Genomic DNA, 14,002 nt, shown 5'->3' on the forward strand with positions numbered 1-14,002 from the left:
TCTTTCCCCAGTGCTTCTGGAGATTAGTAATTACAGGAAATGCTGGTTATGTCAAGATGGAAATCTACTCTAGCTGCTGAGAATTTGGTCATTGACAAGAAAGACAATGGCAAAGATTGAGAACAACTGTGGGATTAATACTCTGATCTTTCCAAATAATTCCTAAGTAATTATTGGTCAGTTAGTCATCAGCATTCAGGGTTGTACTTAATTTTCCTATTAATGTTTTGCATATGTTTGCTAGCCTTGATTCCCTTGCTATTAGAAATTCCAGACTAGGAGAATTGTTCTTACTATGGCCCTTGTATTTTGCCTGGAGAACTAGCATAGTGTTGACAATTAAACATTGATATAGTTGAAGCAAAATCCTTTCATAGATTCCTGGGCATGAGACAGATTAATCAATAATTACAAAGTGCTTGGAAAGTTTAGAAACCTGGAACACCTATAAGTATAGGAAAGAGATATTTTTCTCCAATGCTGATTTTTAAATTTCATATGAAATGATAGTCTTAGCCTCAATATCCCCAAAATTTTTATCATAGTTGCTAATAAGTAATATAATTAAACAGTCTGCAGTAGAATCAAAAGGAAAAATTCTCTGAATGAGAATTCAAATTGAATGCAGTGACTGAGTTTATTAAGGCCTGTTTTTACTTAACACTCAAAAGTTTTGCCTCCTGTTTGTAGAAATTAATGGATTTAACCAAACCTACAATACTATCAAGAATATAAGATTCTTCATTCAGTTTATTTTCCTGTTATCCTGAAATACAATGTCAGCTAATAAAAATTTCCACATAAATTTTTCGAGGAAGTTAAGAATTTGCAGTAGTAGTAATAATAATGATAGCGTTAAAAGCAGGAATTAGATTGTCTGCCCCTGTTAGCAACCTGAGCAGTTAAAGACACTAATGGACCATGAAAACTGGAGGGCTGGGGCAACTGTGGGTCAGAGACTAACATACACAGGCAAGCATAGTACAGGGAAGCCTTTCATCACCTCCACCACATTGAGCCTTTTCTCTTAACGGAGCAAGCTCTTAATTTCCCCAGGTTGTTAATCTGGCACCTTTCAAGAACATCACTATACACTTTGGAAAATAAAAAAGCAAACAGTCAAAACATCCAGTGTTAAGGGGAAAGAAAATCAACAGAGGAAATTACAGTAGCACTTGATACACTGGCACCTTTTTCTTGAGTCATAGAAGGTGAAGGTTTTTGAAAGTTTGCACTTTTGACACTCTCTCTTTAAGACAGTAGCCAGAGGTCTTGAGAAAGAAAGTGCCATGAATATTCTGTCACAGTTCAACTGCGGCCTTAAATGCATGTATATCCACATTGTCAAAACTGACCTCCCAAAATACAAATAAAAGCCAAGTGACTTGAATGTAAACACCACTTTCTTTCATCATTTCTTTGGCTCTGTGTTTACCATTTCCTTTCTAAAGGAATTGGTGTTTCCTGATCTGGTATAGTTTGTTTGGGGATAATTCATCTACCGTATGTTTTCATATATCAAGGGTTGAATACAATACCAAGTTCTCATCTTTCTCTTTCTTATTTTTAGGTAAGTCATCTGATTCAAGTGACGTTTCATTTGATGGAATTTTCCATTTGGTAAAGTATTACTATTTTTATCAAATAATGTAAACTGTCATTTTTATTATTTCTTAATCTGTGTTTTCCAACAACATTGACCTTAGTAGTGTACCCTCTCTGGAAGACCAAAATAGGGGGAGTATAGGAAACAAAGGAAAAAACATAATACTGAGTATATTTACATGTCAAAAAGCACTTTTGAGGGGCTGGAGCTCTGTAGCTCAGTAGCTTAATGGCAGAGTGCTTGCCTAGCATATGTGAGGCACTGAGTTCGATCCTCAGTACCACATAAAAATAAATAAATAAAATAAATTGTCCATCTACAACTATATGTGTGTATTTATATATATATATATAAATACACATATATATATATATAAATACATATACATATAAATATATACATATAAATACATATATATATCACTATTGAAAGGAACATACCTGATTTAGCTATTTTTCATCAATTTTGCCATTTAGAACTTCAGGAGCTTTCCTTGTAATTGTAAAGATTGGTTTTACTTCAGAGAATCCAATTAAATTTACAGTGATGACTTCTGATTGTCATTGGTGAAAATCTGATATTCCTCAGAATGTTGCTACACATGTTTGAGGCCTTTCATGGTTTCGTATGAATTTATTTTTTCATTTCTATAAAAAATGTTATTAAATTTTTGGTAAGTAGACGTTTTATCATTTGAAAGATTTTCTTTTGAATCATATGTTGTCTTAAAATATTTTTCATTTTAAAACACAGCTATTTGATAGAAGAAATAGAAAAACACAATTTCAGAAATACAAACTGAAGATTCTGTGTGTGTGTGTGGGGGGGGAGAAATAGATACATCATAACAACAAAATGACTTTCCCTGGTAGTTCTGGATTGTTTCACTAGCAATCCAGAAAAAAAATCCTAGCAATTGTTTTTTCTCTCTTAGAGGTCTGCTTCTCTTTGTATAGCACTAAATAGCTATTGACCTACTGAGAAATAAGCAACCAAAATCTAAAATCCCTGGTTTGAGCTATAGTTACCATACTGCATGATGATCTCCACAATTCCTTTCTAAAACTTTATAGCCTTCGCATAACATCTTCTTTTGAGAAATGCCTTTTTAGTCAGCTCCTTTGCCCATTGTAAACAGGTGGTTTTATTGCTGTTGCAGTTGAATTTTCTAGCTATTTTGGATATTAAACCTTTATCACATATTTGGTTCACAAATATTTTTTCCCATGTTGTCTCTTAATCATTTTATTGAGTATTTCTTTTGCTATACATAAGCTTTTTTAGGTGATGCAATCACCTAAATTTGTCTTTTTTTTTTTCCTTTTCGTTTGTGTGGTCATATTAAAAAATAAATCACTACTTAGATTAGTGTCAAGAAGCTTTTTACCTATGTTTTCATCTAGTACTTATATAGTTTCAGGTCTTTGATGCATTATGAGTTGTTTTTTATATATGATATGAGATAAAGGTTTAACTTCATTCTAAATGAGGATGTATTGTTTTTCCAACAACATTTATTGAAGAGTATGGACTTTCCTCATTTTGAGTTCTTGGCATTTTAAGCAAAGATCAATTGGCTATAAATGTGTTGAATAATTTTGGGGCTCCCTATTTTTCTCCATTGGTCTATGTCTAATTTTATGGCAGTACTACGCCCTTTTACTTAGTGTAACATTATAGTATATTTTAAAGTTAGGTAGTTGTGATGCTTCCATCTTTTTGCTCAAGATTGTTTTGGTTATTTGAGGCCTTTCATGGTTTCATATGATTTTTTTTTCATTTCTATAAAAAATGTTATTAAATTTTTGGTAAGTCTTACATTGAATCTTCAAATCACTGTGAGTAATACAGATGTTTTAACAATATTAATTCTTCTCATCAATAAGCATGAAGGTCTTCCCATTCATTTGTGGAACAATATTTTTAAGACATTTTTAGGGCTGGGGCAGCAGTGGGAGAGGACTTACTTACCTACCATGTGCGAGGCACTCAGTTCATTCCCAATACCACAAAGAGGAAAAAAAAAATTCAGTGTCAAGTATATGGCTTCTAGAATTCTTACAGTCTTTGAAATTTGATGCTAAGATTATTGAAGCAAAAGTGTCCCTACAGAAGAGAAATTTCTCTTAAACTCTCAGTGCAGAGGAGTGTGACACAAGGAAACTGGCTTGAGTGCTACACATTATATGAAATTTTATTTTCTGAGTAATATTTCTGATTCAGTAATCACCCTGTTTAGCCATACAAGTTTTCTTATTCCCTGGAAAGCCTTACTGTAATTGAGAACTGTTCTAGCATATCATGTACCTTGTAATTTCCTTTTCTAAAATGCAGTTACATTTAATGCCTTTGTTTCCTTGATGTAACCTTTTAAAAGCCTTGTATATTGTTCGTATTCTCTTTTGATTTCACATAACTCTTTGCTATTCTTCCAATAAGTCATTTGTAGATATTCCTAAACCTGGAGCATCTCACTTAAAATCTAGTACTGTGGCCTCTTAGAAGACAAGTTTATTAGCCAGAAGCTATACATACCCTAAGTTCAAACCTGTACAAGTTTACACTAGATAACCAAAAAATATTTTCTCTTCAATCACTGAATCCAAGGCGGAGGGGACAGATGCCACCACCTTGAAACAGAAATGATTCTTAAGGCTCTGGGTACTTTGAAGATCTGAAATAGCTCAGGGCATGCAAGATTCAGCATAGCTTTGGACATTCTCTTCTGAAGACACAGAAAAGGTAGTTTCTTTTGCCAAGGCCTAAAAGACATGAATAAATTGGCAGAAAAGCAACATCATCCAGTCTACTCTTGCCAAAAGGAATCGCATCCTGTTGAAAGTTAAAAATAATTGACAACATTTTAAAAATGGTCTTCAGGTTCTTAAGGTGTGTATTTTTAGTAGTCTAATTTAAAAATTGCCAATCCAGTATACATGTTACTATTTGCTTAGTAAGAGCTACTTTGTTAGAAGATAGTAACTGATTTTAAGTTTTCTTAGTACCAGTGTGCTTTACTTTTCAAGGTGTGTAGATTTCCTGCACCTCAAATCCCAATGCAGAATTCCCCAGCTTACTGCTTTCACATACAACATTAGAGGATATGTTTGTCCTTATGTCACTGCCTTTTAAGGTATCAAACACTGTAGACTCTCCTTATACTATAGTGAGTTCATTCTTTAGAGTTGGTTAAAAAGGGAAACTCCAGTTTTTGTACCATCAACCACATCCCCTTTGGTTCAAATTCAGCATTTTTACTCCAAAAAAATAAAGCTTATGATATGAAACATTGGACAACAAGCTTCTAAAGAAAAGGAATCCTTCTCCGAATTTGAGAATTGCCTCATAGGAGAAAAAAATTCTCAACACATTTTGTTTGACTCAGAGAAGCTGAGTGTCAGAAAGAACAAAGAGGCAGGAAGGGAGTTATCCTCAGCTCTGGAATTTGAAGCCAGAGCTGCACTGTGGTTCCACAGAAAATGTTTTATCAAGTGTTCTTATTGCTGGTTCTTTTAAAATCTAAGAAGAGACATGAAGATCTAAAATCAATATCCAGGGAAAGCCTCAATTTAAAGTGAACCCCCCCCCCTTTCTCTGCCAACCCTTTTGCATTCTAGGAACTTCAGAGAGTTCTGGGGATTCCTTAAGTGATTAATGAGGAGATTGTAATTCATTGAAACAGTGATTTGTAGGTTAAAGGATATCTGATACATTCTGAATTTCTGCCCTTCTTAGTGGAGAAGGAAAAATGAATAGACCAGATGGTGGGTCCCATTGTTTCTTTTTATGGGGCGGGGAAGGGGAGTCACAGAGATATAATTATACTCATCTCATTTTTTCCACAAAGCATTTGCAGTAGCTTCCAACCAAAATGCGTAATAAAATTCAGATAGTTTTTTTTATTATTTTAAATAAAAACAGGGAAAACCATGGGAAAGGAATAGTTATAAGAATGAGTTAGTAATCCTACAGCTCTTTGTACTCAGGTGCAATGGAAGTCAGGAACAGTTCTGTACTAAAGAGGACAAGCAGAGCTTCAGTTGGTGCTCCCTCCTTCCATAACCTCAGCTGAGCCAGTGCCAAGTCCCCATCAGCCCTTGGGCTTCACCTGGCCTGTGCGTACATTCTAATTCCTCTGGCTCTGCCTGCATGCTTGTTATGGCATGACTCTGCCAGAGGATTCATTCCATTGCTTTGGAAAGACCTGCACTTTCGACACTTGTACATCCCATTACAGAAACAGCATTGAGCATGATTTTGGGAAAATTGCACATGTATCTTATATTGGGCTTGAGTATTCTAGAGGGCTTCAAATATCATCCTTGGTGTATTATTCTTTAGCTTTTCAAGTGTTTCCATAGGATGAGCATAGGTCAGAGACACTCAGAAACAGGTCAAGCACAGGGGAAAGGAAAGTGAGAGGATTCTGTTCTTCCTGATTCCGCTGGGATAGGTAGAAAACTTAAGGATCTTTTTCTTCAACCATCATCATTTATTTCCACCATTTGTTCCCATGGTTATTTTCCACTGCCCAGTTGTTATTTGTACTTATTTAAAAACATCAGTGAATGAGCCTCAAGAGGCTCAGTTCTCTAACTGAGGTGCTATACCAGAGACTGAGAATATTCAAGGTTTTGGACTGAAGTCCCACCTCTGAGCTCATACTTTTTTATTACACTGTATTTGGCTGAAGATCTGACACTAGATGCACCATAACCATTGCAATGTCTGTGCAATTTCTTACTTTTTAGATTTCTGTGGCACTTTTGCATATTGTTTGATTAACTATACCTGTCTATGAATTGTAGATCTTTTAACCATTTAGAAAGAAGAGGGTAAGGGGAAAAAGGTAATTGGTGGTAAAGAGATGATCCCTAAGAATGGAAAGTTCACGGATAAAAGTTGTGCTGCTTTGTGGGCCAGGCCAGGTGGTTGGGTGTGGATGTTGTGTGTGTCCCCAATGTAGTCACCCTTGCAGTGGTAATTCTCTCAGTTTAGCCACCACAGAGTATTGTTCTTTGTTTTTCTATAGTGCTTGTCAAAATGCTATGACAACTGGTTGGTTTTATGCAAACAGAGCCTGGCTCTCAAGAGACAGTGTGTCTGAAAGTCAAACATGGATGGCAGCCATTGGCACTCAGAGGAGTCAGAAACCACAGATTGTTTTCTCGTTGGATGAACAGCTTAAAGCAACGTAAAGTTAATTGAAGAATTCCTTGAAAGTGAAGTCAGACTAAAAGAAATGCTCTGAGTCTGTAATTTACTAAATGTGAAAGATCTGTAAGTGATATTGAGACTAAAAAGTTTGGGGGGAAAAAAGAACATTTGTAAACAGATCTGCCTTGCATTATTGCTAGGCTGTTTTAATTATTTGCTCTAATAATGTAGATCTGCAGAAGAATCTCTAATTAGGTAAGGCTTGATTTATGGAGTTGGCCTCATATAAACCATGATGTCATAGTATGCTGCAGAAAATTACAGGCCTGGTCTCGCTTTTGAAAACTATTATTTCTACCTAGAACTACTCATGCTCTGCATGTCTTACTCTCAGGAAACTAAAGCAATCTGTGTTCTCTTTTAGAGTGTGCCTTGTGCAGGTAAATTCAACATATACTATTACTTATTAAGTAATTTTACCATATTTTAAAAGGGGAAGGAAGAAAAACTGCAGGGGGAATGGTGGGAGGCAAAGGGAAAACTCTAGTAGTTAAAGAAATCTTTACTTCTTGGGAACTTGGTAGAGACCAACTTATGATTCTCCACAGAAGTGGATTCATTCTTTCTTTGGCTGACAAATATGTGTATGCCAGATTGTCAAAAGTAGTGTCTGTCTGCCCTTTTCTCCTGTAATCCTAGCTTCATTATCTACTCTCCCTCCCCAGCCACTTTCTGGAAAGCTCATTCAGTGTCATTATTGCTTATTTCATTTGGTTTTAAATGAGCACAGGGCCTCTGTAACATTTTACCATGGTTCTTATTCCCTTTATCATTGCCCTAGAAGCATTGGGAGGGCCAAGGCCCTCGCTTTTATTATTGGTCTGCTGATTACAATTACTGACATTTTTCTTAGATTAATTATACCTTAATGATTGCATTTTCTATGGTTTCCCATTTCAACTTTGTTAAATTTTTGCTCTTATAGATCAAGACCTAGAAAGAATCCTCCTAGACTTATATAAGTTGTTTTCCTTCCTGTCTTTTATAATCATGTAACCTACGTCTACCTTTATAGCTATTTTAAATCATTTGTCTTTTTGAGGTTTCCTCAAACTATTTAGTGTACTTTTCATAAGAAATAGTTCCTATGAATTGTCTTATTTAATCTGTTTACAGAATATTTCAATTATGTAGTTACAGTAATTAGTTCAATGAGCACATTTAGGTTTAGAAACAAAACACAATTCCTGAATAGTTTGAGAAAGTACCTGGGGCATATTTGAGAATGGCCTCCTACCCTCCAGTGTTCAGCATATTGGCTCATTCCTGGGTTACACATAAGGCCAGAATTGTAGTTCAGTAATTCAGTACTGGAAGCTTCTGGGTATAGTTTGATTGATGACTGTCTGTCTTGATATATGCTTTACCCATAGTTTTGGTATTACACTAGTCTCTTTAATCTGTGGTTTCACTCTTCGAGATTTGTTATCACAATCAACCATGGTCCAAAGATAGTAAATGCAAAATTCCAGGAATAATTTACAAATTTTAGAAAGCTTGTATTACATTGTTATAATTTTTTCTATTTTATTGTTAGTCATTGTTGGTAAGCTCTTACTATACCTAATTCATTAAACTTTACCATAGGTATGTATGTGTAAGAAAAAACGTAGTATACGTAGGGCTCAATATTCTGCACTCAAGCATCCATGAGGCAACTTGGAACATATGCCTCACAGATAAGGAGGGCTTCTATATCAAATAATATGATCTTCTTTGAATTCTGATATGAAAATTGTTCCTTCTTTATCATGGAGTGTTGGCAAAGGTCAGGAGATTTGTCCTTTCCATCTATAAATGACCATAGTTATTTAAACGAGAAGGGCTATATCGAAGATTTTTCCTGGGTCTATGTATGGCCTGTTCTCCTGGCCAGTCCACAGCCCCATACTTTTTATGATTACTTTTATCCATGTAAAGGCAATTTTTAATGGGCATAGGCCTCTAAGACAAAGCTGCTTTGGGATTCAACCAGGATGATTGATCAGTTTTACAAATCACAAATGCTAACTTTCCTCATACCATTTGGATAGAATTTTTTTAATCACTGTCCTTCTTCCCTATTTTCATTGCTTCCTTCCTACCCTACCCACTTTCAGGAAGGGTTTGATGTTGCCCATAGTCAAAAATGTTCCTATAACATTTTAAAAATAAAATCAAAACCATTTAAATATGAAGGTAGAAAAAAGATGTTGTACTCAAATATCTTAACATAAGATGGCTTTGCTCTTATTAAACAGTGCATTTAGCTCTGAGCTTCCTGATAGACAAAATGAAACAAGATATTTGGGTTCACATTAATTTTATTTGCTGAAGGAAAACATATCAGTTCTTCCATAAAGACACTGTTACCAGGTACTTTATTCTAAGCCAATGATTTATATGTAATAAAGCTGAACAACCATCTATAGCAGGATATTCATATACGCATTAGAGTTTGAAAAGTCCTACCATAGACCATCTCTGTTTTTTGTTGATAAGGAACAAAAGTACAGAGAGCAAAAATAATTTGTCAGCAGACTTGTTGGTGATTGCACAGGACTGGAGTTAGTGTCCCTTGATACTAACCTGAGCCTTATAGCTCCTTCTCCCAGGTGTATATAGTCCAAGTGGTACTGGACCTAGTGTGGTCCAGCATCTACTTCACTCCTGGGCATTAGGGACACAAACTATGATTTAAGCCTTGGGATTTAGACTTGAGGAAGTTGGAATATGTGCAAGTGGAGTTTCTTCAAGGACCCTCTCTTTTCACTGTGAGGTTGGGCTTTTGCGCCAGGTTACTTTCAAATTGCTATGGAAGTAAACTAGGATGATAATTCATAGTAGATGCTCTATTTTTAAATACTTTGTCAAAATTCCCTTTTTTGAGACAAACTTCTGGACAAATTTATGTTGTATTTTTGCTACCGTGAGTATATGAGAGAACATTGGTCAGAGTTCCTAAACTCAAGTTGCATGCAGTAGTCAGTCAGGTACAAAGAGCTGTGTGTCACCCAGAAGGCCAAATGTGAGACAAGAAGGAGCAGGGGTACTCTAATAAACCAAAGGGCCACTGTCTTTTGTGTCCATGGAGCAGCTGTTTCTTAGCTCTAGCTCAATTTTGTCATGTGAAAAATGTAGTTATGCAGTGGACTAGATCTTCCGGTATTTTTGAGAGAAGCTGGAAGTCTGGATTATTAAGTTAAATCTCCTGATTTTAAATGTTGGCAACTCTTTTCTTCCACTTGCTCAGGCCAGAAACCTTGGAGTTGTCCTTGACTCCTTCTTCCTTTCAAAACCCACATCTAATCCATCAGGAAATCCTGTTGGCTCTACCCTCAAAATATATTCAGACTCTGATCACTTCTATGGATCTTTACTGCACTACTATGGAGACTGTATTGCCGGCTCATTCCAGGATTACTGCAGGAGCCTCCTCAGTATTCCCCTTGCTTCCATGCTTTCTTCCCTACAGTCAGAGATCTTATTGAAGCATAAATCAGATCATGTTGCCCCTCTTCTTACAACCCCTCAAAGTCTTCCCATCTCACTCAGCCCGAAAACTAAAGTCCCCCCAGATGTCCCATAAGTCTCTCAGACCTCATCTCTGCAGCCAAGGAGGCCTCCTGCCTGTTCACACATGACCTTTGCTGTTGTTCTCCCCTCTTTCCAAGATCTCCATGCCCTTTCACCACTTCAAATGTCATCTTAGTGAGGCTTGCACACACACATTCCTCCTCTCCTCTGCTTTGTTTTTCTATCACATATCCTCATCTAATGCACTACATTTTTTTCCTTTATTACCTGTCCATCTGCATTAGCATGTAGATTCCACAGAGGCAAGGACTTTGTATGATTTTATATATTTGTTCATTGCTGTATACTTAGCACCTAGAAATATGCCTCTTACATTATAGGTGCTCGATAAATGTTTGCCAAATGAATTAATCTTTAAAAACAATTTTTCAGCTTTGGGCCAAACCTGGCCTATCCCTTTTTGGCTTAGGTCAAAAAAGAAGAGTGAGTGCTACACAGGGACAGACTTTATGAATGTCTCATCATGCCTACCCATCCCAGGAAACTACAGAAGAGTTCTTGCACTCTGCTTGCACACATGGTATGCCACTTCCACTGTGCTGAACTTCAGTGGACACTTATTGTTTTATATCTCAACATTGTTTTTCCCAATGTATTGGTATTTCAAATATGGAAAATGTTATGTGAATTATTTAAGCATCCTGAGTGGACTAATAAATCTACAAAGGAAGGACACATCTGAAAAATTTGGCTTGTTTTCTATAACAGAGTAAGAGGAAGAGCACTGCAGAGGGGAAAATTTATGTAAAGAACTCAGGCAGAAAGAACCTTGATGTTTTGAAAGAGAAAAGTGAAACTAGAGTGGAAAGTGAGGGGGAAAGTGATTAGAAAGGATATTGGTTAGAGGCAGGGCTGAATCTCAAAGGCCCTGGTGAGATGTTTGGATGTTACTGTTAAGTTCAATGGGAAGCTGTTAAAGAGTTTTTGAGTACTGGAACATTGGGGGTAGCATTCATATTGATTAAATCTAACATTGGCTACTTCTAAATTCAAGAGCCAATAAGAATAACAAAACTAAAGCAGCTAACATTTATTGAGCACTAGTACCTGATGGAATGCCAAGTGTTTTATACTGATTATTTTAGTTAATTCCTAAATCACTATATATCAAGTTATATTATCCCCATTTTGCAGGTGGGGAAACTGAGACACACTGAAGTAATTTGGCTAAAGTCACAAGACTAAACTGTATAAACCCAGGCCATCATTTTCAGCCTTGCTCTTAGCCACTACAGTTTACTTCATTCACTCCTCATCCAGCAATTCATTTAGTTATTCAAGATAAGCATTTAAGAGGTTATTTTTATATCCCAGGTAAGAGGTGGTAGCTATTTTGGCTTTGGGTTAAGATTTTATTAATAATCATAGAAAGTCTTACTGAATGTTTAATTTTTTTAAATACTATGTACCCAGGAAACAATAAATAGTTTTGAATTATAGAACAAAGATAAAAGATACAATGATACAATGGAATTCATTTCTAATGATGAAGAATTTATGGTAATTTATCTAGTTAAAAAATAAATCTCTAGATTCTTTTCAATGATAATAGCATAATGATAACTTGAGTGTCAGTTCTTAATTCTCAAGAATTGATTCTGATAAGCTGTGCCAACAGCTATAATAGACTCAAAATTCTTAATGTGAATTATTTACAGTAATGATTGTTTTAAAGATACCTTCTTACCAAAATGTAACATAAATATATCCTCATTATTATGGTTTAGATCTTGAATGTTCCCCCCCAAAAAAACTTTTGTGATAGAGGCTTGATTTCCCAATGTAGCATATTCAGAGGTGGGGCTTTAAAGAAGAGATTGGACCTTGAGGGCTCTTCCTAAACAGCGTATTAATCTGCTGATAGCTAAACAGACTAGCAGGAGGTGGTACAAACTATAGGCAGGTGGGGCATGGTTGGGGAAATAGGTAACTGTAAATATGCCTTTGAGGACTATACTTGTCCCTGCCCCTTTCCCCTAACCCACCCACCCGACTTCCTGGCTGCCCTAAGCTGAGCAGTTTTCTTTCACCATGCTCTTCTGCCATGATGTTCTGCCTCACCTCAAGCTCAAAGTAATGAGGATAGGTGATCATAAGCAAAAACCTCTGAAACCGTGAGCCAAAATAAATTTTCTTCCTTTGTTTATGTCAGGAATTTTGGTTACAGCAATGAGCTGACTGATACACTCATGATATTTTATAAGCAAGTCAGTCAATTGTTAGCAGTTATTTTAGCACCTAAACAACAATTCTTTTGGTTTAAAAAATATTTTTGGACTTATTTGGCTGGAAAATGTTTTATTTTCACATTTAAAAGTAAAATATTAAAATTAATTTTAAATACCTTAAAAACAAGTGTATTTCTTTGAACATAAAATAAGCTTTATTTTAGTTACATAACACTATTGATATTAGTCATGATGATTAATCTATAAAATAAGATCTTGCAGGCACATTCAAGTTTTTTTAAATTGTACTCACTATAGTTACATAAGTAAAATGCTAAATAATTAATCATTTTGCTATTGCATTTGCAACCTTTGCCAAGTCACTGTCACAATAAAATGTGTAATGTTTGCTTCTAAAAATAGTCTGTTTATTCATAGACTATACCAAATGTGCTTAATTGGAGTCTATAAAATACATAGCTTTTCCTTGAGTTCAAGGTTTATTTCAGCATCTGTGTTCTAATTATAAAAAAATGAATCAATACTAAGCAGTTTACTCACATTCCATGGGTGGTAGAACAGACTTTGCTTAGTATATGAGGACAGTAAAACATTCTCATGTTTTTTCTTTTTTTTCCTTAACTTCAAAATTCTGCAAGATGAACACTGATTTTAGAGGGCTTTTGTGGCTTACCCTGTCAGTAGGCTATCTAGTAACAGAGGGCAGATTCTGAGTCATAGGATCATTCAGTATATCAAGCACAATCAAGCTGAGGTGATGTGGAAAGCTGAGATAAAGGCCAAGTGTTAGGATGACATTTATAAAACCTTGACACATGCAGGGGAAGCCAGGTGTGACATAAGTGAGAACTAGAAGAAGAAAAACTTAAAAGCTCTTTGTAGCTTTCTCACAACTGCTTTTCATTTCTGTAGTGTGGAATGAAAATAGAGAAATAGAGAAAAACAGGACAGGAAAGGACCAGAGACCCAGTTTTACACAAAGAAAACTGAGGCCCAAAGAGCACCAAGGACTTACTCTGAGTTACACAACTAGAGTTATGGGTAGGACTGAAAATGCAACTTGTAATTCCTCTTTTCTAGCTCAAGCTTTTTTTGACTACTCTTCTTGGGCATTTTTTCTCTTATAGTTTATTGAAGTTGGACCAAAATGAAAAAAAAATATGGCTTGATGAGAAAAGGGTCTCCCTGCTACCAGAAGTGAGGGATTGGGCCCAATCTGGGGGGCTGTGGTTTGCATTTTCCCCACACAGTTCATGGGTTGGAACTTAATCCCCAGTGCAGCACTGTTGAGAGGTGTGACCTTTAAGAAGTATTAGGTCATGAAGGCTCTGCCCTCCTAAGTTGACACATGCTATTTTATAGCAGTGAGTCCCTGGTAAAAGGATGAGTTTGGTCTCCTTCCTACCCTTCCCCA

At 36.0% G+C, this 14,002-nt stretch overlaps 2 protein-coding genes across 4 annotated transcripts in view; one reads left to right on the top strand and one right to left on the bottom strand.

Moving 5' to 3' along the window:
• Nucleotides 1-14,002, top strand: part of Cmss1 (cms1 ribosomal small subunit homolog) — a 330,405-nt gene that overhangs the window by 173,373 nt on the left and 143,030 nt on the right. Inside the window, exon 2 of one of the 2 annotated variants that reach the window (XM_026402407.2) lies at nt 1,571-1,620. The exons of the other annotated variant lie outside the window; for it this stretch is intronic. Coding sequence (XP_026258192.2) covers nt 1,604-1,620 — 17 coding nt within the window. The 5' untranslated portion in view covers nt 1,571-1,603. The remainder of the gene's footprint in view (nt 1-1,570; nt 1,621-14,002) is intronic. 2 annotated transcript variants of the gene reach the window in all.
• The window catches only part of Filip1l (filamin A interacting protein 1 like), a 271,668-nt gene that overhangs the window by 167,709 nt on the left and 89,957 nt on the right, over nt 1-14,002 (bottom strand). The gene's annotated exons all lie outside the window — the stretch shown is intronic.

This window comes from Urocitellus parryii, chromosome 2 (genome assembly GCF_045843805.1).
Source record: "Urocitellus parryii isolate mUroPar1 chromosome 2, mUroPar1.hap1, whole genome shotgun sequence".
Classification (NCBI taxonomy): Eukaryota; Metazoa; Chordata; class Mammalia; order Rodentia; family Sciuridae; genus Urocitellus; species Urocitellus parryii.